This window comes from Ranitomeya variabilis, chromosome 1 (assembly GCF_051348905.1).
Source record: "Ranitomeya variabilis isolate aRanVar5 chromosome 1, aRanVar5.hap1, whole genome shotgun sequence".
Lineage (NCBI taxonomy): Eukaryota > Metazoa > Chordata > Amphibia > Anura > Dendrobatidae > Ranitomeya > Ranitomeya variabilis.
Window position 1 is genome coordinate 618,467,571 of NC_135232.1, and position 27,393 is coordinate 618,494,963.

Genomic DNA, 27,393 nt, shown 5'->3' on the forward strand with positions numbered 1-27,393 from the left:
GCTGCTCTGTGCTGTCCACTGGACGCAGCATCACTATGATCTCCTGGGCATGTGCATTGTAACTGTAAGCACTCACCAGGTGAGGTGGGACGGCTAAGCCTCTGATGGGGTGGGAACCCAGACCCAAGGAATTGGTGAAAACGTCCCGAGGACAAATGGAATTGTGGAGACGACTAACTGGAAACTCAGGAGCTGATGGAGGGGAACACAGCAGGGATGGGTGCGACCTGAAACACAGTAGTACAGATAGTGGGGCAGACCAAACATGGAACACCCGAGTCTCAATCCCAGGACACGTGTGTGTGTGTCAATGGGCCGTAAATAGGTCTAGGGAGAGGTCATTGATCCACATCAAGCAACCTCGCCGTGGAGCACAACAGAGGGCAGCGGACCCAGAGGAAGGGAGCGGATCCTGGGATATCCAGGACAGGTGTGTAACAGCAACAATTAAGTCAGCCTGATACTTCACTGTGCATACCCAGGGTGGAGAAATTAGATTTCCAGCAGACTAGAGAGACATGAGGGATGACATTAATGATGGCTTGGTGTGATTACAGCATCTAAGGCTGCACTAGGCGAAGAGACATTCTGCCGGACTAGTCCTGGCTCCACAGCATATGATAAGAGGTGCAATAATAGTTATCTTGCCCTCCTATGAGGGTTGTTTTGGGGCATTGGAGCACAATGGTGGCCAGTTAGGAGGCTTCAGGCATCAGACAGGTTCCCTTTACAATCATTTATTCGTGTTTTCCCAGCAAATCTGCGAGTCATGTTAAGGAGGATGGCTCAGAAGTGTGCCTCATCAGTGATCAGCGTTACATCCCAGCACTGAGGTCTGGGCAAATCCACCATAGATACAATGGCCACATGTTGTCACTGTCGGCCTTTACTGAGCATGTGCAACATTTCAGGAGGACAGGGACATGAGCCTGTCAATCAAGGTAGGAGGACAGAGTGTACAGAAAGGGTTACAGAGCCATTCTAAGATGGTCAAAGTAAGTACACCCTGCTCATCAGGGCCAGGTGAGTTATTCTCTGACCATCTGTAATAAAACCCAAGCGCAAAAATGGCTCTCAGCCAAGAATCAATTTATGTGAAACAGGAGAATTCCTGCACGAATGTATCAATATTCACATTAAGTGATGAAGCCCGTCCGCACTCCCCACCTGCAAGCAGCTGGTTCTGGTGCTCAGCCTATTGTCTGCACCTATGGGCACAGCTGGCATTATAGGTCACTGCCACCTGTGAGCCTGCACCTTCTCCCGTTATATGGTCCCGTCCTGTCCTGACTCTACAGACATTACACCCGTCCGCCAGGAGAGCCGCAGTCCACTCACCCTTCCCGGCTCTGAATACACCACTTCCGCCCGTCTTAAGGCGTGTCCCGTCCTGACCAATCACCGTCCTCCTTACTTCCATTGGCAGTCATAAGTAATATAAACCAATCGCGTGCTCCTTCGTCAGTAATAGGGCGCGGCTTATGAATTTGTCATAGCAACCGCGCTGGCGTGTTTACATACGGCCGCTGTGAAGGCTCATGTGGGTGTGGAGGTGAGTGAGTGCGCGCTGCTGTAGGCCAGGAGTGTCCGCGCTGTGGAGGCCGCCCCCAGGTGTGGCACTACAACTCCCAGCATGCTCGGTCACCAGGTGCTGTGACTGCCGGAGCTGTGGAGGCCGCCAGCATGCTCCCCTGCATGGTGTACACAGCGGTGCTCTGCATATACTATGGAGGCTCAGGACCGGGCACATTGTCGCTCTTTGTCAGGATGATTGGGGTGCCGCCGTCTGTTTTGTCATTTTTATGTTGCTGGGTTTTTTTTGTTATTTTTTCCGATATCAGAATAATATATGAAAACTAGGAAATAGGTGTGTATTCTCACATTTTCATTATCTGAGCACACATGACCCTAAAATATTTATTAAACGGACAGTCTGCTCTCGTGATATCATGTCCCACACTGGTGGCGCCCCCTGTCATTCATAACGAGCTCTGGAGGCGGAGTCTCGTGGAGATCTATGGCCCGCCCAGAGATCTTAACTTAGTTACATATAAGAAAAACATGGATTTCTCTGGGATAAGACATCGGATCGCAGATCTCAAGGTGTCATGTTATTCAGCTTCCTATGCCCTACGTGCCCTTATAGACGGCGCTGGAGGGTGATCCTACTGACAGATTACATTAAAGTCCACAGCCCTGACAGTGGATCTGCATGAATCCCGTGTTATCAGGCCGCCCGAGCCACTGACGTGCGGCTAACATTTGGTTACTTGTGTCATGCTTTAAATAAAGCTGCTTTGTTTTTGATACTTCCTGGTATTTGGCTTTGACAAAACTTTATTGATATACTTAGATGTGAATTACATGAGTTTCTGCCACTGAAACAAAATAAAAACACGTGCATTTTTTTTCTTTTTACCTGTGGATTTTCTGCATGTAATTTAAGTCTATGAGGAAAATCCACAGGTAAACCTCAGCGTAGCCGCAAGAGAAGGTGACGTGTGGATGTGAATAAAGAGGCTCGGAGGGCAGGAGATTCCTATATATCCCATCCACTGTGCCGGAACTGTAAGATGCTGCGTTTTTGGCATCTAAAGCTCCTGGGGAGAACGTGGCCCAATAATATCACGTTATTTGTCCTGTGCAGAGAATGTTCTCAAAATAAGGTAAAGATGCACAAGTGAGATTTTCAGTCGCCTCCCCCAGGACGTGTAGAATAAAGTTGTGTATGATTTATAAGAGAAGCAAGAAACCCCACAGCTTGAGATATATATATATATATATATATATATATATATATATATATATATATATATATATATATATATATATATAATCTCAGCACCATATACAGAAAAGAAGAGGTTGGGACCCGACAAACTAACACTTAACATTTTATTTTATTTTTTTAATGAAATAATAAGTATAAAATCATTCTAGTTTCCTCGGCACATTGTGCGCAGTAAGACAATAACCAACTTGCAGCTTCTTTTTTATGATCCATATATGAATCAAAGCTTTTTCATTTTTTTTTTTTTTTCTCTCCGTCAGAAACAAACCGTGACACTTGTACATCTGAGTTATTGGCCCGGGACATAAAATCCTGCGATTAGTGCAGAGAAGGGCTGACGAGCCTCGTATAGGAGTCAGTCACCGACACTTAATCCCCAAGCGATAACGGTTACTGCAGCTTTTCTTCTGGCAGAAGACGCCTTCACGCATTTACCTTATTACAGTCAGGGGAACAACAACGCCTACCATGGTGTCTCGGAGAACATCTGGGAAGGTTATGTGCTCCTTATTCGGTGACCCAGGGGAGATGTGCCCATAAACCAGCTCAAAGTGACGCCACATCTTCCCAAATTCACCTCAATGTAATACTCTGACCTTTATATGGGGGAAAAACGCATCTCGCGCCCAGAAAAATGACTAATACCACTATAAAACATCCCCTGCACTATGTATGTTAAAGGGGCTGTCAACAAAAGGAATATCTATTGTAAAATAAATGGCTTTCTGGTTTTGGAAATCTCCCTCTCCACCAGCGCAGATTTTTTTTTTTTTTTTTAGGCTACTTTCACACTAGCGTTAACTGCAATACGTCGCATTGACTAACATTTGTGACGCATTGACACACGTCTCAACCGTCGTGCGACGGTTACGCCGTGTTGTGGCGGACCGTCGGGAGCAAAAAACGTTACATGTAACGTTTTTTGCTCCCGACGGTCCGCTTTTTCCGACCGCGCATGCGCGGCCGGAACTCCGCCCCCACCTCCCCGCACTTCCCCGCACCTCACAATGGGGCAGCGGATGCGCTGGAAAAATGCATCCGCTGCCCCCGTTGTGCGGCGCAGAGAACGCTAGCGTCGGGAACCTCGGCCCGACGCACTGCGACGGGCCGAGCCCGACGCTAGTGTGAAAGTAGCCTAAACTAACTGGTAGTGATGAGTGAACATGCTCAGATAAGGTGTTATCCAATTGTCTTCTGTGTGCTCAGATAGTATGTTTGATTCCTCGCAGCTGCTACACATGCAGGGATTGTCTGTTTGGATGAATCATGCAGCCGCGGAGACTCGAACATATTATTCCAGCACACCTGAGATACTCATATAACACGATATCTGAGCACATTCGCTCATCACTACTAAATACGCCTTACTCCCCCTCCCCAGGTCCATTGCAGAGTGTCCCTATTGTCTGACAGCACAGCAGCCAATCGGTGAGCTCTGCGACTCTGAGCAAGTGACGCTATCAACTCATGATGCTCATTAATCGGCTGCACTTATGACAAGATGAATAATGGGGAGGGTGAGGACACCAGAGGGTTTTTTTTTTTTTTTTTATTAACTGTCGGGGAGAGAAGTTCAAAACTAAAAAAAGAAAACCCCTTTTAATATTCTTGAGTTTTCAAAAGCGCATGGATTTGAGGCATGTTAGTGGGTCACAGAAGTGGCGCTCCCACATCATGAAGGAGGCTGGCTGTCTAGCGCAGAATATTTGCTATCCTCTTCGTGCATTGAGGCAGGACTGTAGGTAGGGTTTTCGGCTCTGCCATGGCCCCTCTATGTTGTGTGTTCCTCCTTTTTTAAAGTTCGCACCCGTGCACATTTATCTCCAGGTGGGCTTCAGCAAAATGGTGCAGTTGGCGGTTCATGCGAAAATGGACATCTTAATGCCTTCTGCAAAATGGCGGCACATGCGCAGATTCTGATCTCTTCTCAATGACCTGCCAAGATCTCGATCCGTGCATGCGCCACCACGGTAAGGACGACGCTAGCGCGAACCTTAACATAGGAGGCTCGTAGAAACGCAAAGGGCCGCGGGTAGAGATGAAAACCCTACTCAGTCGCGCTCTAATGCGCAAAGAGGACATTGCACCAAACCTAACGTGAATTAAAGATCCAGGATGCAGACTTCCTCTCTGTAGGCATCTACTAAATAAATATATATATACTAGACTGCGGCCCGATTCTAACGCATCGGGTATTCTAGAATATGCATGTCCCCGTAGTATATGGACAATGATGATTCCAGAATTCGCGGAAGACTGTGCCCGTCGCTGATTGGTCGAGGCAACCTTTATGACATCATCGTCGCCATGGCAACCATTATGATATCTACGTCGATACTGTGCCCGCCGCTGATTGGTCGAGGCCTGGCGGCCTCGACCAATCAGAGACGCGGGATTTCCATTATGACATCATCGTCGTCGTGCTGTGCCCGTCTCTGATTGGTCGAGGCCTGGCGGCCTCGACCAATCAGAGAGGCGGGATTTCCAGGACAGACAGACAGACAGACGGAAAAACCCTTAGACAATTATATATATACTAGACTGTGGCCCGATTCTAATGCATCGGGTATTCTAGAATATGCATGTCCCCGTAGTATGTGATTCGCGGCAGACTGTGCCCGTCGCTGATTGGTCGAGGCAACCTTTATGACATCATCGTCGCCATGGCAACCATTATGACATCATCGTCGCCATGCTGTGCCCATCTCTGATTGGTCGAGGCCGCCCGACAAACCGTCGACCACTCCATATAAGGTATGGTCTACAAACCGCCAACCACTCCATATAAGGTATGGTCTACAAACCGCCGACCACTCCATATAAGGTATGGTCTACAAACCGCCGACCACTCCATATAAGGTATGGTCTACAAACCGCCGACCACTCCATATAAGGTATCCTGTTTGTAGACCATACCTTATATGGAGTGATTTCCAGGACAGACAGACAGACAGACAGACAGAAAGACAGACAGACAGACAGACAGACAGACAGACGGAAAAACCCTTAGACAATTATATATATAGATATATATATCTGTTTGTTTTTTTTCTCTTGATGTTTCATGAATTTTATGCACACATCCGTGCGACTCACGGATCCGAACTGTGAGACTCTGAGCAGGACCTACGCAGGTCCATGTTTGCGGACTAGGCTCGGCCATAAAGGCCAATGGGAATCTGTGAGACAGATTGGAGGCTTCTGAGCCTCACAGATCACTTCAAAGAGAACTGGAATTAAAAAATAAATAAATAAAAATTGTCTGGGAACAAGCATCTCTTCTGTCACAAAAAACTGATGCAACATGGATGACACCTGAGAAAAAGTGTTGTTCTCATAGGTGTGCAGATGTAGCCTGATTTATGAAGGGAGAGCACGAGACCCCGGATGTCACACCCAGATGCATGTGGACCCCACCTCTACCTCTTATTATTGGGAACCCGTCCACTTGACTTGTAAATGTGGACCACCATTTTTTTTTTTTTTTTGTCTTCCAACAGCCATAACGTAATTTAATTTTGCCAACAACATACCCGAGGCTTACTTTCTGCAGGAGTTGTATTTTATATATTTTTTCTAATAGTTTTGTCGTTGTGAAAATATCATATTTATTTGTTTGCTGTTTATATATTTTTATGTGATGAAGAGAAAGAGGGCAAATACAAATATTTAGATAACATTTTTCTTACATCTGGGCGCGTGAACCTCACAGGTATGATATACTAAGGGCTCATTTCCACATGCGAGGCACACGTCCGTATCTCGCATGTGGAAACCAAGCTCTGGCGCCGGCACTCAGGAGCGGAGCTGTGCAGCTCCATGTGTTCCTATGCGGCCGCACACTCCGCTCTGGAGTACCGGCGCCAGAGCTTGGTTTCCACATGCGAGATACGGACGTGTGCCTCGCATGTGGAAATGAGCCCTAATACTTCTGTATGGCTAGTTTTGTCATTAAAGGATCTCCAGGCTTATAAAACAGATTACCAATCCTTAGGATAGATCCGTATGAGATTATTTGGGGTCCCAAACCCTGCCCCCACCAAATATATAATTTTTTTTTTTTTTTTAGTCCCACTTGAAAGTTTGATCAGAGGCAAAAATGAAGATGGCAGACACAGTGGGCCTTGAGTTAACCCTCAGCAACACTAACAAGGAAATGTCAGGGAACGATGTAAAAGCAGAATTGATACATATTTGAAATGAAGACCTGAAAACCACATTTACAAAACATCTAGATATATTCAGTTTGGAGTATGAGCCACACATAGAAATCCCCGCACTTTCAGCCTTGGCTGCAATCAGGTTATTAATGGTTGTCTGAGGAAGGTTCTGCCAAGTGTAATAGGCCAAATCGTCAAGATCCTCTCCTGGCAGCTTCCTTTGCAATTGCCAACCAATGACGTCTTCAATGGGAGACCAGTCCGGAGACACTACAGGCCGTGGTAGCATATATGGGCAACACAGGCTGCTCACACTAGCACAAGAAACTGGTGGCCAAGTGTACAATAGGACAAATAGAAATATAAGAATTGCTGTTTTTTATTGATAGATCGGGCGATTCTGAACACTGAGGTACCAAATGTGTAGGTTTGATTTTATTTTTATTGTTTTATTTTGAATGGGGCAAAAGGGGGTGATTTGAACTTTTATATTTTTTAAAACTTTTTTTTTTACTTTAACCCCTTCCCGACCTTTGATGCCACGTAGGCGTCATGAAAACCCGTGCCAATCCAACCCATGACGCCTATGTGGCGTCATGGAATGATCGCGTCGCTGCAGAGCGGGTGAAAGGGTTAACTCCGATTTTACCCGTTCTGCAGAGACAGGGGGAGTGGTACTTCAGCCCAGGGGGGGGTGGCTTCACCCCCCCCCCCCCCCCCGTGGCTACGATCGCTCTGATTGGCTGTTGAAAGTGAAACTGCCAATCAGAGCGATTTGTAATATTTCACCTAATAAACTGGTGAAATATTACAATCCAGCCATGGCCGATGCTGCAATATCATCGGCCATGGCTGGAAATACTGAAGTGACCCCCCCACCCCACCGATCGCCCCCCCAAGCCACCGATCTGTCCCGTAGTCCCCTCCGTCCTGTGCTCCGCTCCCCCGTCCTCCTGTCCGCTCCCCCCGTGCTCCTATGTCACCCCCCCGTGCTCCGACGCCCCCCCCCCCCCCCCCCCCCGTGCCCCGATCTCCCCCCCCCCCCCCCCTATACTTACCGAGGGTCCCGGTGCCCGTCCGCCTCCTCCATGGGCGCCGCCATCTTCCAAAATGGCAGGCGCATGCTCAGTGCGCCCGCCGAATCTGCCGGCCGGCAGATTCATTACAAAGTACATTTTGATCGCTGTGGTAGGTTCTATCACAGCGATCAAAATAAAAAAAATAATAAATAAACCCCCCCCTTTATCACCCCCATAGGTAGGGACAATAATAAAATAAAGAAAATATATATTTTTTTCTTTTTCCACTAGGGTTAGGGTTAGAACTAGGGGTAGGGTTAGGGTTACGGGTAGGGTTAGGGTTATGGCATGTGCACACAGTGCGGACTTGGCCGCGGATCCGCAGCGGATTGGCCGCGGATCCGCAGCGGATTGGCCGCTGCGAATTCGTACCAGTTTTCCATCAGGTTTACAGTACCATGTACACCTATGGAAAACCAAATCCGCTGTGCCCATGGTGCGGAAAATTCCGTGCAGAAACGCTGCGTTGTATTTTCCGCAGCATGTCAATTCTTTGTGCGGATTCCGCAGCGTTTTACACCTGTTCCTCAATAGGAATCCGCAGGTGAAATCCGCACAAAAAAACACTGGAAATCTGCTGTAAATCCGCAGGTAAAACGCAGTGCCTTTTACCTGCAGATTTTTCAAAAATCGTGCGGAAAAATCTCACACGAATCCGCAACGTGGGCACATAGCCTTAGGGTTAGGGTTGGAATTAGGGCTAGGGTTGGAAATAGGGTTAAGATTAGGCTTGTGGTTAGGGTTACGGATAGGGTTAGGGGTGCGTTGGGGTTACAGTTGTGGTTAGGGTTGGGGTTAGGGTTAGGGTTGGGATTAGGGTTAGGATTAGGGTTGGAATTAGGGTTACGGGTGTGTTGCGGTTAGGGTTGTGGTGAGGGGTGTGTTGGGGTTAGGGTTGTGATTAGGGTTATGGCTACAGTTGGGATTAGGATTAGGTGTGTGTTGGGGTTAGTGTTGAAGTTAGAATTGAGGGATTTCCACTGTTTAGGCACATCACGGGTCTCCAAACGCAACATGGCGCCACCATTGATTCCAGCCAATCTTGCGTTCAAAAAGCCAAATGGTGCTCCCTCCCTTCCAAGCCCCGACGTGCACCCAAACAGTGGTTTACCCCCACATTTGGGGTACCAGCGTACTCAGGACAAACTGGGCAACAACTGTTGGGGTCCAACTTCTCCTGTTACCCTTGCAAAAATAAAAAATTACTTGCTAAAACATAATTTTTGAGGAAAGAACAATTATTTTTTTCACGGCTCTGCGTTATAAACTTCTGTGAAGCACTTGGGGGTTGAAAGTGCTCACCACACATCTAGATAAGTTCCTTCGGGGGTCTAGTTTCCAAAATGGGGTCACTTGTTGGGTGTTTCTACTGTTTAGGCACATCAGGGGCTCTGCAAATGCAACGTGATGCCCGCAGACCATTCCATCAAAGTCTGCATTTCAAATGTCACTACTTCCCTTCCGAGCCCTGACGTGTGCCCAAACAGTGGTTTACCCCCACATATGGGGTACCAGCACACTCACAACAAACTGGGCAACAAATATTGGGGCCCAATTTCTCCTATTACCCTTGTGAAAATAAAAAATTGCTTGCTAAAACATCTTTTTTGAGGAAAGAAAAATTATTTTTTATTTTCACGGCTCTGCGTTGTAAACTTCTGTGAAGCACTTGGGGGTTGAACGTGCTCACCACACATCTAGATAAGTTCCTTGGGGGGTCTAGTTTCCAAAATGGGGTCACTTGTGGGTGGTTTCTACTGTTTAGGCACATCAGGGGCTCTGCAAACGTAACATGATGCCCGCAGACCATTCCATCAAAGTCTGCATTCCAAAACGTCACTACTTCCCTTCCGAGCCCCGACGTGTGCCAAAACAGTGGTTTACCCCCACATATGGGGTATCAGCGTACTCAGGAGAAACTGGACAACAACTTTTGGGGTCCAATTACTCCTGTTACCCTTGGGAAAATAAAAAATTGTGGGCTAAAAAATCATTTTTTGAGAAAAGAAAAATTATTTTTTATTTTCATGGCTCTGCATTATAAACTTCTGTGAAGCACCTGGGGGTTATAAGTGCTCACTATGCCTCTAGATAAGTTCCTTGGGGGGTCTAGTTTCCAAAATGGGGTCACTTGTGGAGGAGCTCCAATGTTTAGGCACACAGGGGCTTTCCAAACGCGACATGGTGTCCGCTAACGATGGAGATAATTTTTCATTCAAAAAGTCAAATGGCGCTCCTTCCCTTCCGAGCCTTACCATGTGCCCAAACAGTGGTTTACCCCCACATGTGAGGTATCGATGTACTCAGGAGAAATTGCCCAACAAAATTTAGGATCCATTTTATCCTGTTGCCCATGTGAAAATGAAAAAATTGAGGCTAAAATAATTTTTTGGGGAAAAAAAAAGTACTTTTTCATTTTTACGGATCAATTTGTGAAGCACCTGGGGGTTTAAAGTGCTCACTATGCTTCTAGATAAGTTCCTTGGGGGGTCTAATTTCCAAAATGGGGTCACTTGTGGGGGAGCTCCAATGTTTAGGCACACGGGGGCTCTCCAAACGCGACATGGTGTCCGCTAAAGATTGGAGCCAATTTTTCATTCAAAAAGTCAAATGGCGCTCCTTCCCTTCCGAGCCCTGCCGTGCGCCCAAACAGTGGTTTACCCCCACATATGAGGTATCAGCGTACTCAGGACAAATTGGACAACAACGTCCGTGGTCCAGTTTCTCCTTTTACCCTTGGGAAAATAAAAAAATTGTTGCTAAAAGATCATTTTTGTGACTAAAAAGTTAAATGTTAATTTTTTCCTTCCATGTTGCTTCTGCTGCTGTGAAACACCTGAAGGGTTAATAAACTTCTTGAATGTGGTTTTGAGCACCTTGAGGGGTGCAGTTTTTAGAATGGTGTCACTTTTGGGTATTTTCAGCCATATAGAACCCTCAAAATGACTTCAAATGTGAGGTGGTCCCTAAAAAAAAATGGTTTTGTAAATTTTGTTGTAAAAATGAGAAATCACTGGTCAAATTTTAACCCTTATAACTTCCTAGCAAAAAAAAAATTTGTTCCAAAATTGTGCTGATGTAAAGTAGACATGTGGGAAACGTTATTTATTAACTATTTTGTGTCACATAACTCTCTGGTTTAACAGAATAAAAATTCAAAATGTGAAAATTGCGAAATTTTCAAAATTTTTGCCAAATTTCCGTTTTTTTCACAAATAAACTCAGAAATTATCGACCTAAATTTACCACTAACATGAAGCCCAATATGTCACGAAAAAACAGTCTCAGAATCGCTAGGATCCGTTGAAGCGTTCCTGAGTTATTACCTCATAAAGGGACACTGGTCAGAATTGCAAAAAACGGCCAGGTCATTAAGGCCAAAATAAGCTGGGTCATGAAGGGGTTAAGCATGCTTCAATAGTCTCCATAGGAGACTGGAAGGTGCCACAACCCGTTCGCCTCTGCTACATAGAGGCAATGGTCAGATTGCCTCTATATAGCAGATTTAGTGACTTGCTATGAACGCCGACCACTGGGTGGCACTCACAGCAATCTGGCACTGACCACCATAGAGGTCTCCAGGAGACCTTGGGTTGTCATGCCGACACACCGGTGACCCGCAATCATGTGACTCAGGTCACCGGTGGCGTATTTCCGGCCCCATGGCCGTGAGCGCCATTTAAATGCCGCTGTCAGTTTGACAGTGCCATTTAACTAGTTAATAGCCACGGGTGGATCGCGATTCCACCCACGGCTATTGCGGGCACATGTCAGCTGTTCAAAACAGCTGACGTTTCCCGGGACAGATGTGGGCTCACCACTGTAGCCCACATCAAAGGGAGGGAGTCCAATATCGGCGTACTATTACGCCCAATGTTGGTAAGGGGTTAAATAGAAAATGTTCCTGTGTCTATCTCTTTAAGAATCCTGGTGAGTTGACCTACCACAATACACAGTGGATTGCAAAAGTATTCATCCCCTTTGCATTTTTCGTGTCTTGCTGCCTCGCACGCAGGAATTTCACTGTTTGCTTTGTTTGTTTGTTTGAAAAATGCCTACAACTGAGAACATTTGGTTTTCTTTTTATTGTGAGGCAAACAGACGGGACAAAATAACTGAAAACGTCAGTGTGCATAACTATTCACCCCCCTAAAGTCTGATTACAGATTCTCAATTGGATTAAGGTCTGGACTTTGCTAGGCCACTCCAAAACATTTACATGTTTCCCCTCAAATCACTCGTGTGTTGCTTTAGCAGAATGCTTTGGGTCATTGTCTTTTTGGAAGGTAAACCTCCATCCTAGTCTCAAATCACTGACAGACTGAAACAGGTTTTGCTTAAGAATTTCCCTTTATTTCGTACCATCCATCTTCCCCATCAACTGGGACCATTTTCCCTGTCCCTGCTGCCAAAAAACATCTCAGAAGGCGCGAGATACGCCATTCTTTCCCCACACCGAAGCAAGAGCCCTTATGGGGACTTTACCCTCAATATGTCCACATAAGTCTCTTTAATCTTCAGTGAGGTTTGACAAAGATACTGGAAGGGTCGAAATGTAACCTTACCATCATTGTCTCTTCTTGCTGTGGTGTTTTTCCTGCACATGTAATAAACACTAAATAATTTTGCAACATAAATCATTTGATGAGTTCGACTTTTCCTTCTCAGTCTGATTTTGGGTTCACCCAAGTTCAGCCACCACCTCTTATTGAGCAGAGTGCACTTCAATTTTTTTCTCAAAAAACATCTCCACAGCATGATGCTGCCACCACCATGTTTCACTGTGGGGTTGGTTTTCTTGGGGTTATGAGCTGTGTTGGTTTGGCATCAGACATAGCGTTTACCTTGGTGGCCAAAAAGTTAACTTTTTGTCTATCTGACCACATCACCTTCCTCCATACATTTGGGGAGTCTCCCATGTCCTTTGGCAAACTCAAAACAAGCCTTACAATTTGTGTGTAGGTAAAAGCTTTTTTTCTGCCCACTCTTCCATAAAGGCCACCTCTATGGAGTGTACGGTTTATTGTGGTTGTATTGACAGATACTCCAGTCTCTGCAGCTCCTTCAGTATTTCCTTTGGTCTCTGTGCTGCCTCTCTGATTAATGCCCTCCTTGCCCAGGCTGACAGTTTTGGTGGGCTGCCCTCTCTTGGCAGGTTTGTTGTGGTACCACGTTCTTTCCATTTCACGATAATGGATTTGATGGTGCTCCGTAGGATCATTAGAGATTGGGATATTTTTATAAGCCAACCCTGACTTGTATTTTTTAACAACTTTGCCCCTGACTTGTTTGGAGATCTCCTTACTCTTCATGGTGTAGTTTGGAGATCTCCTTGGTCTTCATGGTGTAGTTTGGAGATCTCCTTGGTCTTCATGGTGTAGTTTGGAGATCTCCTTGCTCTTCATGGTGTAGTTTGGAGAGCTCCTTGGTCTTCATGGTGTTGTTTGGAGATCTCCTCCTTGCTCTTCATGATGTTAGTTAGTGGTGCCTCTCGTTAATGGTGTTGCAGCCTCTGTGGCCTTTCAGAAAAGGTAAAGTGTATATACTGACAGAAATGTGACACTTGGATTACACACAGAAGAACGTCCTGTCATGAACCATGTGACATATGAAGGCAATTGCTTGTACCAGAAATGTTTAGGGGCTTCATCATAAAAGGGGGTGAATATATATGCACATGGCAATTTGTAATTATTTGATCCTATAAGTTGAATTTCTTCCTATATTTTTCTCACTTCACCAACTTAGACTATTTAGTGCTGATGCATCACACACAAATTGTATGAACAAAAATATTTAAACACTGGTTGTAATGTAACAAAATAGGTAAAAAGCCAAGGGGCTGAATACTTTTGCAAGTCACTATCTGGGGAATTATATTGCAGGGTGCTGTGCTTATTAAGAATGTGGTCTTTTTGTTGGGTCATGTGTATAATACATTGTCCATTCTTCTGCTTTCTCCCACCACCGGCAGACGAGGCAGTGGACCCTCTCGCTGGTCCTGTGACATGAGCTCTTTCTTACGACTGGCCACCATTACGTTGCCCTTCGGATTCCTGTTTACAAGAGCCATGGCTTGGACGTCTAGTGGGAAAACGCACACTGATCTCATCAACAATCTTCGAAGTGAGTAATCCCCCTCGGGATGTGCTTACAAGATGGGAAGGAGGAATAGTCTGGGTGAAGTAACGTCTCATCAGACTAGTCCTAGCAGAGTGCAAGCAGTAAAATTTGATTTTCCAATTATAGAGAAATTGTTAAGGAAAGTGAAGGTGGGTGGTAGGATGTAGTAGAGACATGGCGGCAATTTAGGGGGCTAGGGCCGCTAACAGGTTACCTTTTAAATGTAATACACTTTTGTATTCGCAGTGTGATTTCTTTAAAAAGTAAATTTTTAGTCTCCAGAAATGCCCCTTTAAATGTGTATGCCCATCTTGGCGAGTGACATATTACTAGAATACAGTATGGCAAAATGTAATGATTGCTGAGGTCTGTCCTCTAAGTCCTTCACTGGTCCAGAGGGTGGAGGAACCTCTGCACAGAAAACTGTGTTTGACCCCTTCAGGCTCTGAATCAGTGGGGGTCCCAGAGTATTTACATTTATTCAAGGTGCTATATTTTTGGCAGATTGCTATCATAAAGGTTTTGTTGTGTTTTTTTTTTTTTTTTTTTCTCCTTTCTTCAAACATGACAGTAAAGTTTCTCCCACTGACGTGTCAACTTTTTGTTGCAGAAAATGGAGTGATCCGATCTCAGCGTGTGTACGAGGTTCTGCTGACCACGGATCGAGCACATTACATCAGGAACTTCCCATACATGGATTCCCCGCAGAGTATAGGTGCGGCCCTCCTTATTATATGCAGTGTATAGCGTGGGCCTTGCTGCACACAAAATATACAATGACAATTTCCCTGTTGTAGAAAGTTACTACTGCTGGTCCTTCTGGGCTGTGTGGTAGTCATTGTAAGCAAATGCTGAGACATTTAACGGGTGCATGTCTCTCCTGCAGGGTACAAGGCTACCATCAGCGCACCCCACATGGTAAGTGCAGGTAACACATAGTAGTTTAGCTGTACTTCATTTACCCTGCTGATACATGCAACTAAGATTTCATGGATGTGACTATGACCCTAATCTGCAAAGTGATGCATCGTGTAGCTGGTGAGGCTAGGGTCTGGTTGTGTACTGGCCAGGGACTGTCTATGGGGCATAAATATAAGAATGGTTACAACCCAGTTTACTGGTCTGGGGCAGTAACTTCCAAAGAATGGATGCAGCACAGGAGACGTCCTACAGATCGGATGTAATACAGGGAGACGGCTAAACACACTGTGCACACTGACTACCGTATAGCCAGCAAGGAGTTGGATGAATCACATGACCACTGGCTAGATATGAACTGTTAGGATTCATACTACTCTGGTCTGATATCCACTTTGGTACTGCGTGGCAGCCGGACCAGGACAGTGCTGTGTCAACATAGGCATGGGCCTGGTAATTGCAAGAGTCGCAGCAACTGCATGGTATAGCTAGGACCTAGTATTCACAAGAGGCATAGCCATGTCATGGTATCATGGGGGCCTAGAAAGCACAAGAGGCATAGCCATGTTATGGTATCACGGGGGCCTAGAAAGCACAAGAGGCACAGCCATGTCATAGTATCACGGGGGCCTACAAAAGCACAAGAGACACAGCAATGTCATGGTATCACGGGAGCCTAGAAAGCACAAGAGGCACAGCCATGTCATGGTATCACGGGGGGCCTAGAAAGCACAAGAAGTATAGCAATGTCATGGTATCACGGGGGCCTAGAAAGCACAAGAGGAACAGTCATGTCATGGTATCACGGGGGCCAAGAAAGCACAAGAAGCATAGCCATGTCATGGTATCACGGGGGCCTAGAAAGCACAAGAGACACAGCAATGTCATGGTATCAAGGGAGCCTAGAAAGCACAAGAAGCATAGCAATGTCATGGTATCATGAGGGCCTAGAAAGCACAAGAGGCACAGCAATATCAAGGAGCCTAGAAATCACAAGAGGCACAGAAATGTTATGGTATCTCCGTGATCTAGTAATCCTAAGAGGTGCCGACTGGTGATAAGCGAACGTGTTCGGATAATGTGTTATCCGAGCATCTGGGAGTGCTGGTATAATGTTCTAGCCCCTGCGGCTCTATGATTTGTGGCTGTTAGTCAGCTTGAATCCCCACGTGTTGAGGCTGTCTAACAGCCGCAAATCATACAGCCGCAGGGACTAGAACATAATATACAAGCACTCCCAGATGCTCTAACACCTGAGCATGCTTGGATAAGATGTTATAAGAGCATGTTTGCTCATCACTAGTGCTGACCTAAAGTTTGCACTGCTCCGGTCCAGGTGCCACAGAATATCGAAGTGGATGCCAGACCAGTTGAGTGAGCATATTTTTGCTACACTTGATCACTGGCTGTCATCGATTTGTCAAAACTGCAGCTTTGAACCTATGCACACAGCTGGATCAGTGTATCAGTGTTATATGGATCTTTACTAATGGGCCTGTAGGCTGCTATTGCCCTTTTATTGTCACTGTGTATAACGTACAGTTGAACTTAAACATTTACATGACCCCGGTTCAGTGGGCACTCTGGTAGTCCAAGGGTGCAATAAATCAGAGCCCTGCAAACCTTCTGCCTGCCAGAACCCCCTGCATTTCTTCTGATTTGTAAGCCCGGTGTTACACCATTATTACAACATGACATCGCACTGGGATGCCAGTAAGTAAGGGGAGGTTCTGGCTGCCATAGACTACTGACGTAGTCGCTTGACTTCACAAGGCCGGACAAATGTTTTTGCTCAGTTCTAATGCATGGAAAATTGCCTAACAGCACGCAACGTGATCACACAGTACAATAAGCCTGCAATATGCCCTTTGTTCCTTTTCTGCTACTTCTATGGCTGCCCAATGGTCATGCGCCATACATGAATTTGTTTGCAATGACATTATGGATCTAATACAATTTCTCTATTTTAAAGCATGCGCACGCACTGGAGTTGTTAGAAGACAAGCTGCAAGAAGGAGCCAAGGCATTGGACGTGGGCTCGGGCAGCGGCTACCTCACTGCCTGCTTTGCTAGAATGGTTAGTCTGATAATTGGAGAGCAATATAAAAGAGAGGAGGAAGATTTATTTCCTCTCATGTCCCAGCCCTTCACTGGCAGTTCTGCTATGTGTGTGTACTATACAGCTCCTCTGTCAGTTGAGACACTGGTTTTGGAGCTATGTTTCTTCAGACTGCAGCCCGTCCTGACTCATGAATAGGACAGGTTGCCATTTGAATTATGAGATGGGCCAATTACAAAAAAATTAGCTTGAGTTGCCAATTTCCAGTCTGTAATGTTAATTTTTTTGTTGATGGAGCCATGTAAGGGCTTGTTGTTTGCTGCATGAGCTGATGTTTTTATTTTGACCGTATTGGAGTAGATATGATGTTTTGATCACTTCTTATTGCACTTTTTATAGGTTGCAGTGACAAAAAAACCCTCAAGTCTGGTATTTAGTTATTTTACACTCTGAGCAGCTGTTAAAGGGAACCTGTCACCCCCAAAATCGAAGGTGAGCTTATCCCACCGGCATCAGGGGCTTATTTACAGCATTCTGTAATGCTGTAGATAAGCCCCTAATGTATCCTGAAAGATGAGAAAGAGGTTAGATTATACTCACCTGGGCGGTCCGAACCGATGGGCATCGCAGTCCGGGGCCTCCCATCTTCATATGATGACATCCACTTCTTGTCTTCACGCTGCGGCTCTGGCGCAGGCGTACTTTGTCGGCACTGTTGAGGGCAGAGCAAAGTACTGCAGTGCGCAGGTGCTGGGCCTCTCTGACCTTTCCCAGCGCCTGCGCACTGCAGTACTTTGTCTGCCCTGAGGGCAGAGCAAAGTCGGCCTGCGCCGGAGCCGCAGTGTGAAGACAAGAAGAGGACGTCATCATAAGAAGATGGGAGACCCCGGACTGCAACGCCCATCGGACAGGACCGTCCCTGGGTGAGTATAATCTAACCTCTTTTTCTCACCTTTCAGGTTACATCGGGGGCTTATCTACAGCATTACAGAATGCTGTAGATAAGCCCATGAGGCTGGTGGGCTTAGCTCATCTTCGATTTTGGGGGTGACAGGTTCCCTTTAACATCAGCATCAGTCCTTGGCTCTGCTTGCTGCTGTTAGAGGCTTATTACTATTTTTATATAGCACCATGAATTCCATGGTGCTGTACATGTGAAAAGGGGTTACATACAGGGTTATAGATATCGTTAACAGTAAACAAACTTACAAAGACAGACTGGTACAGAGGGGAGAGGACCCTGTCCTTGCGGACTTACATTCTTCAGGATAGTGGGGAAGAGACAGGAGGTTGGTGTGCTGCAGCTCTGGTGGTGGTGAGGCGGCAGCTCGGGTGGTTGGTGACGTGGCAGCGGCTCGGGTGGTTGGTGAGGCGGCAGAATAGTTATTGCAGGCTTTCCTGAAGAGATGGGTTTTCAAGTTCCGTCTGAAGGATCCAAGGGTGGTGGATAATCGGATGTGTTGAGGCATGGAATTCCAGAGGATGGGGGATATTCGGGAGAAATCTTGGAGGCGGTTGTGTGAGGAACGAATAAGTGTGGAGGAGAGTAGGAGGTCTTGGGAGGATCGAAGATTACGTGAGGGAAGATATTGGGAGATTAGTTCAGAGATATAGGGAGGGGACAGGTTGTGGATGGCTTTGTAGGTCACTGTTAGTAGTTTGAACTGGATTCATTGGGGAATTGGGAGCCAGTGGAGGGATTTGCAGGGGAGTAGCGAGGAGAGAGGTGGATTAGCCAAGCTGCAGAGTTGAGGACAGACTGGAGTGGTGCAAGGGAGTTAGCGGGGAGGCCACAGAGGAGGGTGTTGCAGTAATCGAGGCGGGAGATGATGAGGGCATGCACAAGAGTTCTAGTAGATTGTGGGCTGAGGAAGGGACGGATTCTTGGCAATATTTTTGAGTTGGAGGCAACAGGAGGTGGCAAGAGTTTGGATGTGCGGTTTGAAGGACAGGGCAGAATCGAGAGTTACCCCGAGGCAGCAGATTTCAGGTGCGGGAGAGAGCGTGATGCCGTTTACCTTAATAGATAGATCAGGTAGGGGGGATTCGGTTTTGTCTACATTGGGTTTTAGGAAGTGAGAGTTGAAGGAGGATATTGCTGATAAACACTCCGGGATTCTGGACAGAAGAGAGGCGACATCTGAGCCAGAGAGGTAGATCTGAGTGTCGTCCGCATATAGGTGGTACTGGAAGCCATGGGACTTTGAGTTGTCCTAGGCCAAGGGTATAGATGGAGAAAAGTAGAGACCCTAGGACAGAGCCTTGAGGGACTCCAACAGAGAGGGGGCGGGGTGAGGAGGTAGTGTGGGAGTGGTAAACGCTAAATGTGCGGTCGGAAAGGTATGAGGCAATCCAGGACAGGGCAAGGCCTTTGATGCCGAGGGAAGAAAGAATCTGTAGCAGTAGGCAGTGGTCGACTGTTGAAAGCAGAGGACAGGTCGAGAAGTAGGAGGATGGAGAACTGTCTGTTAGCTTTGGCTGTGAGTAAGTCATTAGCATTTTTGGTCAGAGCAGTTTCGGTGGAGTGGAGAGAGTTAGATGAGAGGTGGGAGGAAAGATGAGCATGGACATGCTGCTCAAGGAGTTTGGAAGCAAATGGGAGCAGAGATATGGGGTGATAGCTGGGCATAGCAGTTGGGTCAAGGTTAGCTTTTTTGAGGATGGGTGTGGTGGTGGCATGTTTGAAGGCAGAGGGGAAAGTACCAGAAGATAGCGATAGGTGGAAGAGATGGGTTAGGGCTGGAATGAGCGTGTTAGTGAGGTTGGGGAGCAGGTGGGAAGGGATGGGGTCAAGTGCACAGGTGATGAGGTGTAATTTGGAAAGGAGGCGAGTAAATTCTCCTTCAGTGATGTTGGAGAGGGACGTTATTGGGGAAGGGCAGAGGTCTGGTATATGGAGTGGTTGGGGTGATGGAACAGTAAAGGTTTGCCTTGTTTAGTCGATCTTGTTTTTGAAGTAGGTGGCAAAGTCCTCAGAAGAGATGAGGGGAGTTGATGATGGCGCTCTAGCACAGCCAACACCTGCTAGGAATGATGCAGGCGCAGCTCCTAATCCTGCATCAAATTTAGGGACTTGACAATGGAAGGAAAAAATACATCCAATGTCAGAAGGGGATTATGGTCCAAATTATTAAAATATCATTTGCTGAAAACATAACGTGAAGCTCTTAGAAGACGGGAAGAAACACCTAAAAGTTTTCTACTTTTAGTGTAGCGCAAATTGCTACTCATCATTTGAAAATAAATAATGGAAGCAAAATTGAAAACTTTACCAATCTCAAGGCTTTTCTGTTCTCCCCAGGTAGGTGTCACCGGGAAGGTTGTGGGCATTGAGCATATTGAACAACTTGTCCTTGACTCTCTTCAAAATGTCCAGCAAGATGACCCCGAGTTACTGAGCACTGGACGTATCAAGTTTGTAGGCAAGTCACTTGTTTGGCTGGGCAATAGCAATATAATGTGTATAAAAGACTTATTTTTGGGGCCATGTTTTTGGATACATACAAAATTATCAAAGGCATCAGATAAGACCCTAGCCCAGTACAGAGCAGCGCTGATTTGATTAGATATATATTTTTTTTACTTCTTTAATTTTGTTCTCCCATCAAGCGAGAGAATGAAGACTTTGAAGCTATACACAACCATAACTTATAGAGTAACCATCATTTTAATTTTCACTTCTTAAAGGAAACCTGTCATATCCTTTTTAGCATGTAAACTGTCCCAGTGCGTTGTTAGTTATGTAATGTGCACCACAAACATTTTTTTTTTTTTTGTTTGTTTGTTTTTTTTCATTAAAAACGGCGCTGTAATCATGTGCAAAAAGCCCTTTATATAGTTAGATCGTAGCTGCTCATGTAGTCATAGGGGTGTGCTTCATTTCGTTCAGTCACGGTTGGCACCGCCCATGCAATTTGAATTATGTTCCTGGGGTTGTGATGACGTCACTCAAATCCGCTTTAAAATCCCACGCTTGCGCTGTCTATCGTGGAGGCGCACATTTCATCACTAAGAAGGCGCTTAGGATAGTTTAGATGCTAAAAATGACATGGCAGGGTCCCTTTAAGTCAATAGTACACATGAAAATAAGCCACTTTGTAATGTATTTTATCAGAGACATTAGCTTTTTATTCTCCTCCTATACTGAGCATTCAGTCTCCATTCGTGGGTAAAATCTGTAGTCCGTGAAGACAGATTCTTCCTTTGCTGAGATAGGAGATGCCATTTGGTGCTTTTAAAGTCCTGTGGAGGAGCTAGAGGAAGACACAGACATTCTGCTGCAAGTTCTATAGAACTTTATGAGCACCAACTGTCATCTCCTCGCTAAGTAATGTAATAATCTGTATTCACTGAAGACACATTTTACCCTTGAATTGAGAATTTTGAGAGCGAAAGATCAGTACAGGAGAAGAAAAGGGAATTTCTCTTTTAAAATATATTACAAAGTTTCTTATTTTGACTTGTACTATTGATTTAAAAAAACGGAGCTTTTAATCTTGAAGGAGCAAACTTCACGATGTTGGTTGGTCTGCATTCTATGTCTGACTTGTAAATCCAGTACCGGTTACTCTGTTAAAAAAATTTTTAGCCATTCTCTCACTGTCACAAGTGTGTCACCAGGTTTTTTTTCTGTCCCATCTGAGAACAGCAAAAAACCCTAAATCCAGCGCTAGGTCACTTACTGGGCTCCTTGCTGTAGTTCTGATAAAACTGTTCTGCCTGCTGCAGCTCTGCTAGTCCTCTCTATGATGAGCTCCTGTTATGTAATCTTCAGTATTCCTGAGCTCAGGCTGTATGTGCTCCCACCATTGATTGGCAGCTTTCGGTCCATGCAGTGTAGGCAGACGGCCGTCAATCAGTGATGCAGGAGGGTTAGACAGAAGTGATTCTTGTAGTAGGGAAGATGGCATTAGTGGAGAAATTCAGATTGCTTTTTCCTTGATACCATGGCTTTGTCATCATAAAATCTGGTTGACTGACTGTTTTATGATGTGTCTTTCTTTATGTTGGTTAATGTTTATGTCCTTTGTTTGTGCAGTTGGCGATGGCAGGCTTGGGTATCCTGAGGAAGGCCCTTACGATGCGATCCATGTTGGGGCAGCAGCTGCAACAGTACCCCAGGAGGTAAGTGAATAATCTGATCTCAGTTCCTCTGCCTCTGCTTGCCTGCCCCTGCTTGCCAGAATCATTCTGCTCTTCGCTGCACTAGAAATTATATTTAACGTTCACATTTCTGGATTTTTAATATTCCTGTGTAAAAGACAGAAAACAAGCCAGACTGATTCCTCAGATAGCCCATTACATTTTTTTAAGTGACTAACAAACAAATCGGTCAGAGAAAATGAGGTCTTCTCAAACAGGCAATGGGATGGTTATGCTGTGTCTTGTTGTTAAAGGGAACCTGTCACCTAAATTTGGCGGGTACTTTTTTGGGTCATATGGGCGGTGTTTTCGGGTCTTTTATTACCCCCTTTCTTTCCCGCTGGTCGCGAAATTGACTTGACGTTGATTCGCTTTCCTCCCTAGTTAACGTGTGCGCAAAGCAATCTTGCCATATGCTTTGCCCAACTGCGGGAAAAAGCCGAAAACCATTAGTGCACATGCGCCGGCGCACTATGTCCCGGAAGTATTTCGCTGTGTTCCGGGACATAGTGTGCCTGCGCATGCGCACTAATGGTTTTCGGCTTTCCTTTCAGTTGGGTAAAACATACTGCGCGTGCGCAAGGCAAGATTGCTTTGCGCACGCGTTAACTAGGTAGGAAAGCGAATCAAAGTCAGGTAAATTTCGCGACCAGCGTGCGGCCAGCGGGGAAAAAAGGGGTTAATAAAAGACCCGAAAACACCGCCCATATGACCCAAAAAAGGACCCGCCAAATTCAGGTGACAGGTTCCCTTTAAAGGTGTTTTCTGGTTTCAGAAAACCTCTGTCCCCCAGATGCAGCTTGTTCTAAAAAGAAAACCAGCTATGCTTTTCTCACCCTTCCCAGATCCAGCCTACACCGCTGCTCCCAGTTTGTCTGCAGCCAGTCAGTGACCTCAGCCTCTCAGTTGATGGCAATGACATTAGCGTTACAGACAATAACAGACACTGAGAGCAGCGGCTGGGGACTCTGTTAGATCCCCTTTTCTTTTCTTTTTTTGTGGTGACTGTGTTTTTCAAGAACCCCTTTAATGATTTGCCATTGTTTTCTTTACTCTTGAGCAGCTTTTGAATCAGCTGAAGCCAGGAGGAAGACTCGTCCTACCTGTGGGACCCGAAGGTGGAAGTCAAGTTCTTGAGCAGTATGATAAAGATAGTGCCGGAATTATCACAAAAGTCCGCTTAATGGGTGTCATGTACGTCCCACTGACAGACAAAAAAAGGCAATGGCCAAAGTAAGAACAACTTGGGATCTTCATCAATAACTTATGGAGGTGTGGTTTGTTTTGAAGGACAAGAACATGTTTTTCTTCCAGCAAGTTAATAATCTACTCCAAGGGTTGGATGTAAAAGTTTTCATCTTAGCAACTGTAAAGGTTTATTTCCAACATTCAGAGTTATCACCACAGATCCAAGAATCAAATTGCAGCTTCAAATGAAGGGCAACAAATAGTAGGAGAGTTCGGGTGGTAGTCTGCACTGTCGATGTTTGAACCAAGCGGACTATTCTCTGTTTAGAAGTTAGACCAACTTCTTCATCAGGAGAACCACAGTATACTGATAAAGTTGGTCCAACTTCGAAAAACATAAAGAAATTTGCCCAAGCGGTTGGACGAACTTTATCAGTATACTTTGGTTCTCCCGATGAAGAAGTTGGTCTAACTTCAAAACACAGAATAATCCTCTTGGTCAAATTTCCTTATCGTCCTTGGTTTCTTGAGTCCAACATTGGCAGCGCAGACTACCTCTCCTATTACAGGAATTGACGGCTGGAGGGTGGTGCAGCAGCTGATATATTTGATTCCTCAGTTGTGGGTGAAACAACCCTGTAAGGTGAACATTTCCCTCTCCCGCACCATGATGTTCCTCCCTAGGATAAGACCCTGTTGCACTTGGTGTCTCTTTTTGCTCAATAGAGCGGAGGCTCAGATGTGTGGCTTCCTTCCTTGTGGGGTGTTACAGAGCCCCATTCCTGTGATTGGTGAGGGACCCGGTGGATAGACGATACCTTTTGATTGTTGGGAATAACCATTTAAGAAAAGGGTCTTTATTGCGCTCTACAACATTTTGTTCCAAACTGAGAACCTTTTGCCCTGGAACCATGTATTTAGCACCAAGATTGAGATCAGGGAAAAGTTTTCTGGCTTTGTTCTGACTCTATCCAATCCCATCAATATATTATCATGCTTCCCTTTTTTTTGTTTCTTTTTTTTTTTTTATAAAGGAAACTGAGGAGGTGATTCATGCCTGATGCAGCCAGTCATCATTTCAGAGAAAATATACTTTACAGATCTTGTCAGCACTGCTAGAGGTGATTGACTGGTCTCTCTTGTGTGCACATAGGGAGAGGCCAGTCAATTAGCTGCAGTAGCATTGTGAAGGGCTGCCCGGGGGCAGCACTGGACTCATTTCCTCCTCTATCATGTGGCTTCATCCAGCAATGTACTGGAAGGGGCTTAATGTAGATCAGGAGAAGCATAGTCCTCAGGACCCCTTTCACCCTGTCTGGAGAAAGTAAGGGCAAGTGCCTCTCTCCATAGCTCTGCTTTATAGAGGAGTTGTGCTCACGTCCCCGGCTCTCGCCCTCACTTTCTCCAGGCGACCTGATCTTTTTAAAGCCCCCTCCAGTACATCACCTGATGAATCCACATGGTAGAGGAAGAAATTAGTTGGGAGGTAATTTTGGGGTATTGTATAACATTAGTGGCAGGCCTATACTTGGGTACTACCTCTGTAAGTGCGAGATTTGACACATGGGCATGGTAGGGAGGATTAGGCAATGTATAGACCTTCTACATCCCCTACTTGCTCCTCGGTGTCACAGATGTGTTTTTGAGATCAGGTGAAATCAAACTATTTATTGCCATGGATTGTTCTCCTTCTTGCACATTGTTGGAATGTTATTACTGCAACTGGTAGCCAGTTTACTTGGTATGTGAGGCAGTGAGGGGAATCATATAGGGTCGTTATGTGTCCTCCAGGATGTGCATAGATGCATACTAAACCCGCTGGAGAGCATTGTGATTACAGCCACTGCTGATTGTTCATGGGAAAAAAAACCCTCTAAAGTACATTTTAGAGTCCTATTAGGAGATACAGAAATTGTTAAAAGGAACTAAACCAAAGTGCATTTTAATCACTAGATCTTGGAATAATAAGTTTCACAATTGGATGTTGTTAAAAAAAAATAAAAAATTCCTGTGCTAAGATAATCTTATAATTGTGCCCCTGCTGTGTACTGTGTAATGGCTGTGTCTGACCGTACAGGAACATGGTGTGAGCATACCACAGCTCCTGGGCAAGGGAGGAAGCAAAAGAGAGTATACAGACATTACAGCATGAAATCACACCTCCTGGGCAGGGGAGGAAGCAAAAGAGAGGATACAGACATTACAGCATGAGATCACAGCTCCTGGGCAGGGGAGGAAGCAAAAGAGTATACTGAGATCACAGCTCTTGGTCAGGGGATGAAGCAAAAGAGAATACACTGACATTACAGCATGAGATCACAGTTCCTGGGCAGGGGAGGCAGCAAAAGAGAGGATACAGACATTACAGCATGAGATCACAGCTCCTGGGCAAGAGTGGAAGCAAAAGAGAATACACTGACATTACAGCATGAGATCACAGCTCCTGGGCAGGGGAGGAAGCAAAAGAGAGGATACAGACATTACAGCATGACATCACAGCTCCTGGGCAGGGGAGGAAGCAAAAGAGAGGATACAGACATTACAGCATGAGATCACACCTCCTGGGCAGGGGAGGAAGCAAAAGAGGGGTATACCAAACATTTCCCTGCCTGTTTTTAAGCAATGTTTTGCCTCACAGACAGCAGGAGCTGTGATCTCATGCTGTAATGTCAGTATACCCTCTTTTGCTTCCTCCCCTGCCCAGGAGCTGTGGTATGATCAGACCATGTTTCTGTATGGTCAGACAGTCCTTACACAGTACACATCAGGGGCAGAAGGATGTTACCCTACCTGTGTGGTATTTCCTATGGCACCCTAACAAGATATCCCTCTTAAAATTGGTCATGCTGCTATAATATATTCTGGAACCTATATATGATTGTCAGTTATATAACCTTCTATATCTTATTGTAGTAAATGTGTGTCTGTTCATTTTGCACGCTGCACTTTATATAAAATTAGTGTGCTTTATTTCATTGTGTTACAACAAAATGGCCATCATTTTCCATATAGGTAGACTTATTCTACTTCCAGCACCCTATTTGCACTTCTATTTTGGATGATAGGTTGGGAACCACAGGTTCGGTGGTCCTAGGTTGTATGCAGACCAGGTTGGTCTTTTGCAATATTATAGCTTTTTTGTGTTTTTAAATGTTTTTAATCCATTTGTAGCTTATGTTCATTGATTGTTCTTTACATCATACAATTTGGGAGGTGATCACTGCTGTCTACATATTTCTTTCTTGTCCAAATGCGGTTTCATTATTTGCTATGTAGCAGTTGATCCCCAGTGGTTATATGGATGGTGCCCTCCAAACTGTAAGATGTGAAGTGCCTTGCCGTGACTCATGTAGGAATAGAGCTGTACCAGACCTGCTAAATCTAGGTTTTACTTTTACCATAGGGATGATCTGTGAAAAGTGTTCGGTTCATCACGAGAGAACGCAGCAGTGAGAAAAATCTGGTCATCACCAATGGTTTCCAAGGTGGCGCTGACCCGGATGGCAAGAGGCAGCTTTGTTGCACAGAAAAAATATTGAATCTGAGATGGGCTATTAATTTACCCCCCCTGGGCACAATGCTTTTCGGGTGCTCACAATTATTTTTATATGGGGCGCTATACATATGGAAAAAGGAAAAATAGATTTTAATAAATAGTATTCTTGTCTTCCACACTAGACGGGATTCTACGTGTATTGTTACAGAAGTTGTCCTATTTATAAGCTGCTGCAGACACTACTTGTGCATGGCCATTAAAGGGTGAGTTTGGGCTACTAGTAGGCAGCAAAAGTGGTATAGGCTTTTGTTATGGTGCAAAACACTCAGACCTTCCTGGCTGTCTCATACCTTTCTGTCTCTTTTCTCTCTCTCGCCTTCCTGTCTCTCTCTCTCTCTCTCTCTCTCTCTCTCTCTCTCTCTCTCTCTCTCTCTCTC

General features: G+C 45.4%; 2 protein-coding genes across 7 annotated transcripts in view; one reads left to right on the forward strand and one right to left on the reverse strand.

Annotated features, from left to right (window-relative positions):
* Window positions 1-1,464, reverse strand: part of CCDC32 (coiled-coil domain containing 32) — a 47,829-nt gene extending 46,365 nt beyond the window's left edge. The window contains exon 1 of one of the 2 annotated variants that reach the window (XM_077260709.1): window positions 1,339-1,464. In XM_077260709.1, coding sequence (XP_077116824.1) covers window positions 1,339-1,420 — 82 coding nt within the window. In that variant the 5' untranslated portion in view covers window positions 1,421-1,464. Of the gene's footprint in view, window positions 1-1,167 lie in introns of both variants that reach the window. The other variant, XM_077260710.1, reaches the window with a different exon arrangement.
* Window positions 141-27,137, forward strand: LOC143773014 (protein-L-isoaspartate(D-aspartate) O-methyltransferase-like). Of its 5 annotated transcripts, none has more exons than XM_077260704.1 (9): window positions 141-430; window positions 14,005-14,156; window positions 14,764-14,868; window positions 15,040-15,071; window positions 17,044-17,148; window positions 20,432-20,552; window positions 22,169-22,254; window positions 23,336-23,505; window positions 26,864-27,137. In XM_077260704.1, exons 1-9 carry the CDS (start codon window positions 156-158, stop codon window positions 26,874-26,876), a joined length of 1,059 nt encoding a protein of 352 aa, XP_077116819.1. In that variant the 5' UTR covers window positions 141-155; the 3' UTR covers window positions 26,877-27,137. The 5 variants fall into 5 exon arrangements, with proteins under 5 accessions (XP_077116819.1, XP_077116820.1, XP_077116821.1 ...); XM_077260705.1 differs by having other exon boundaries at window positions 23,336-23,544; window positions 26,864-26,985; XM_077260706.1 differs by lacking the exon at window positions 141-430 and adding an exon at window positions 1,461-1,552.
* Window positions 27,138-27,393: the final 256 nt, after the last annotated feature.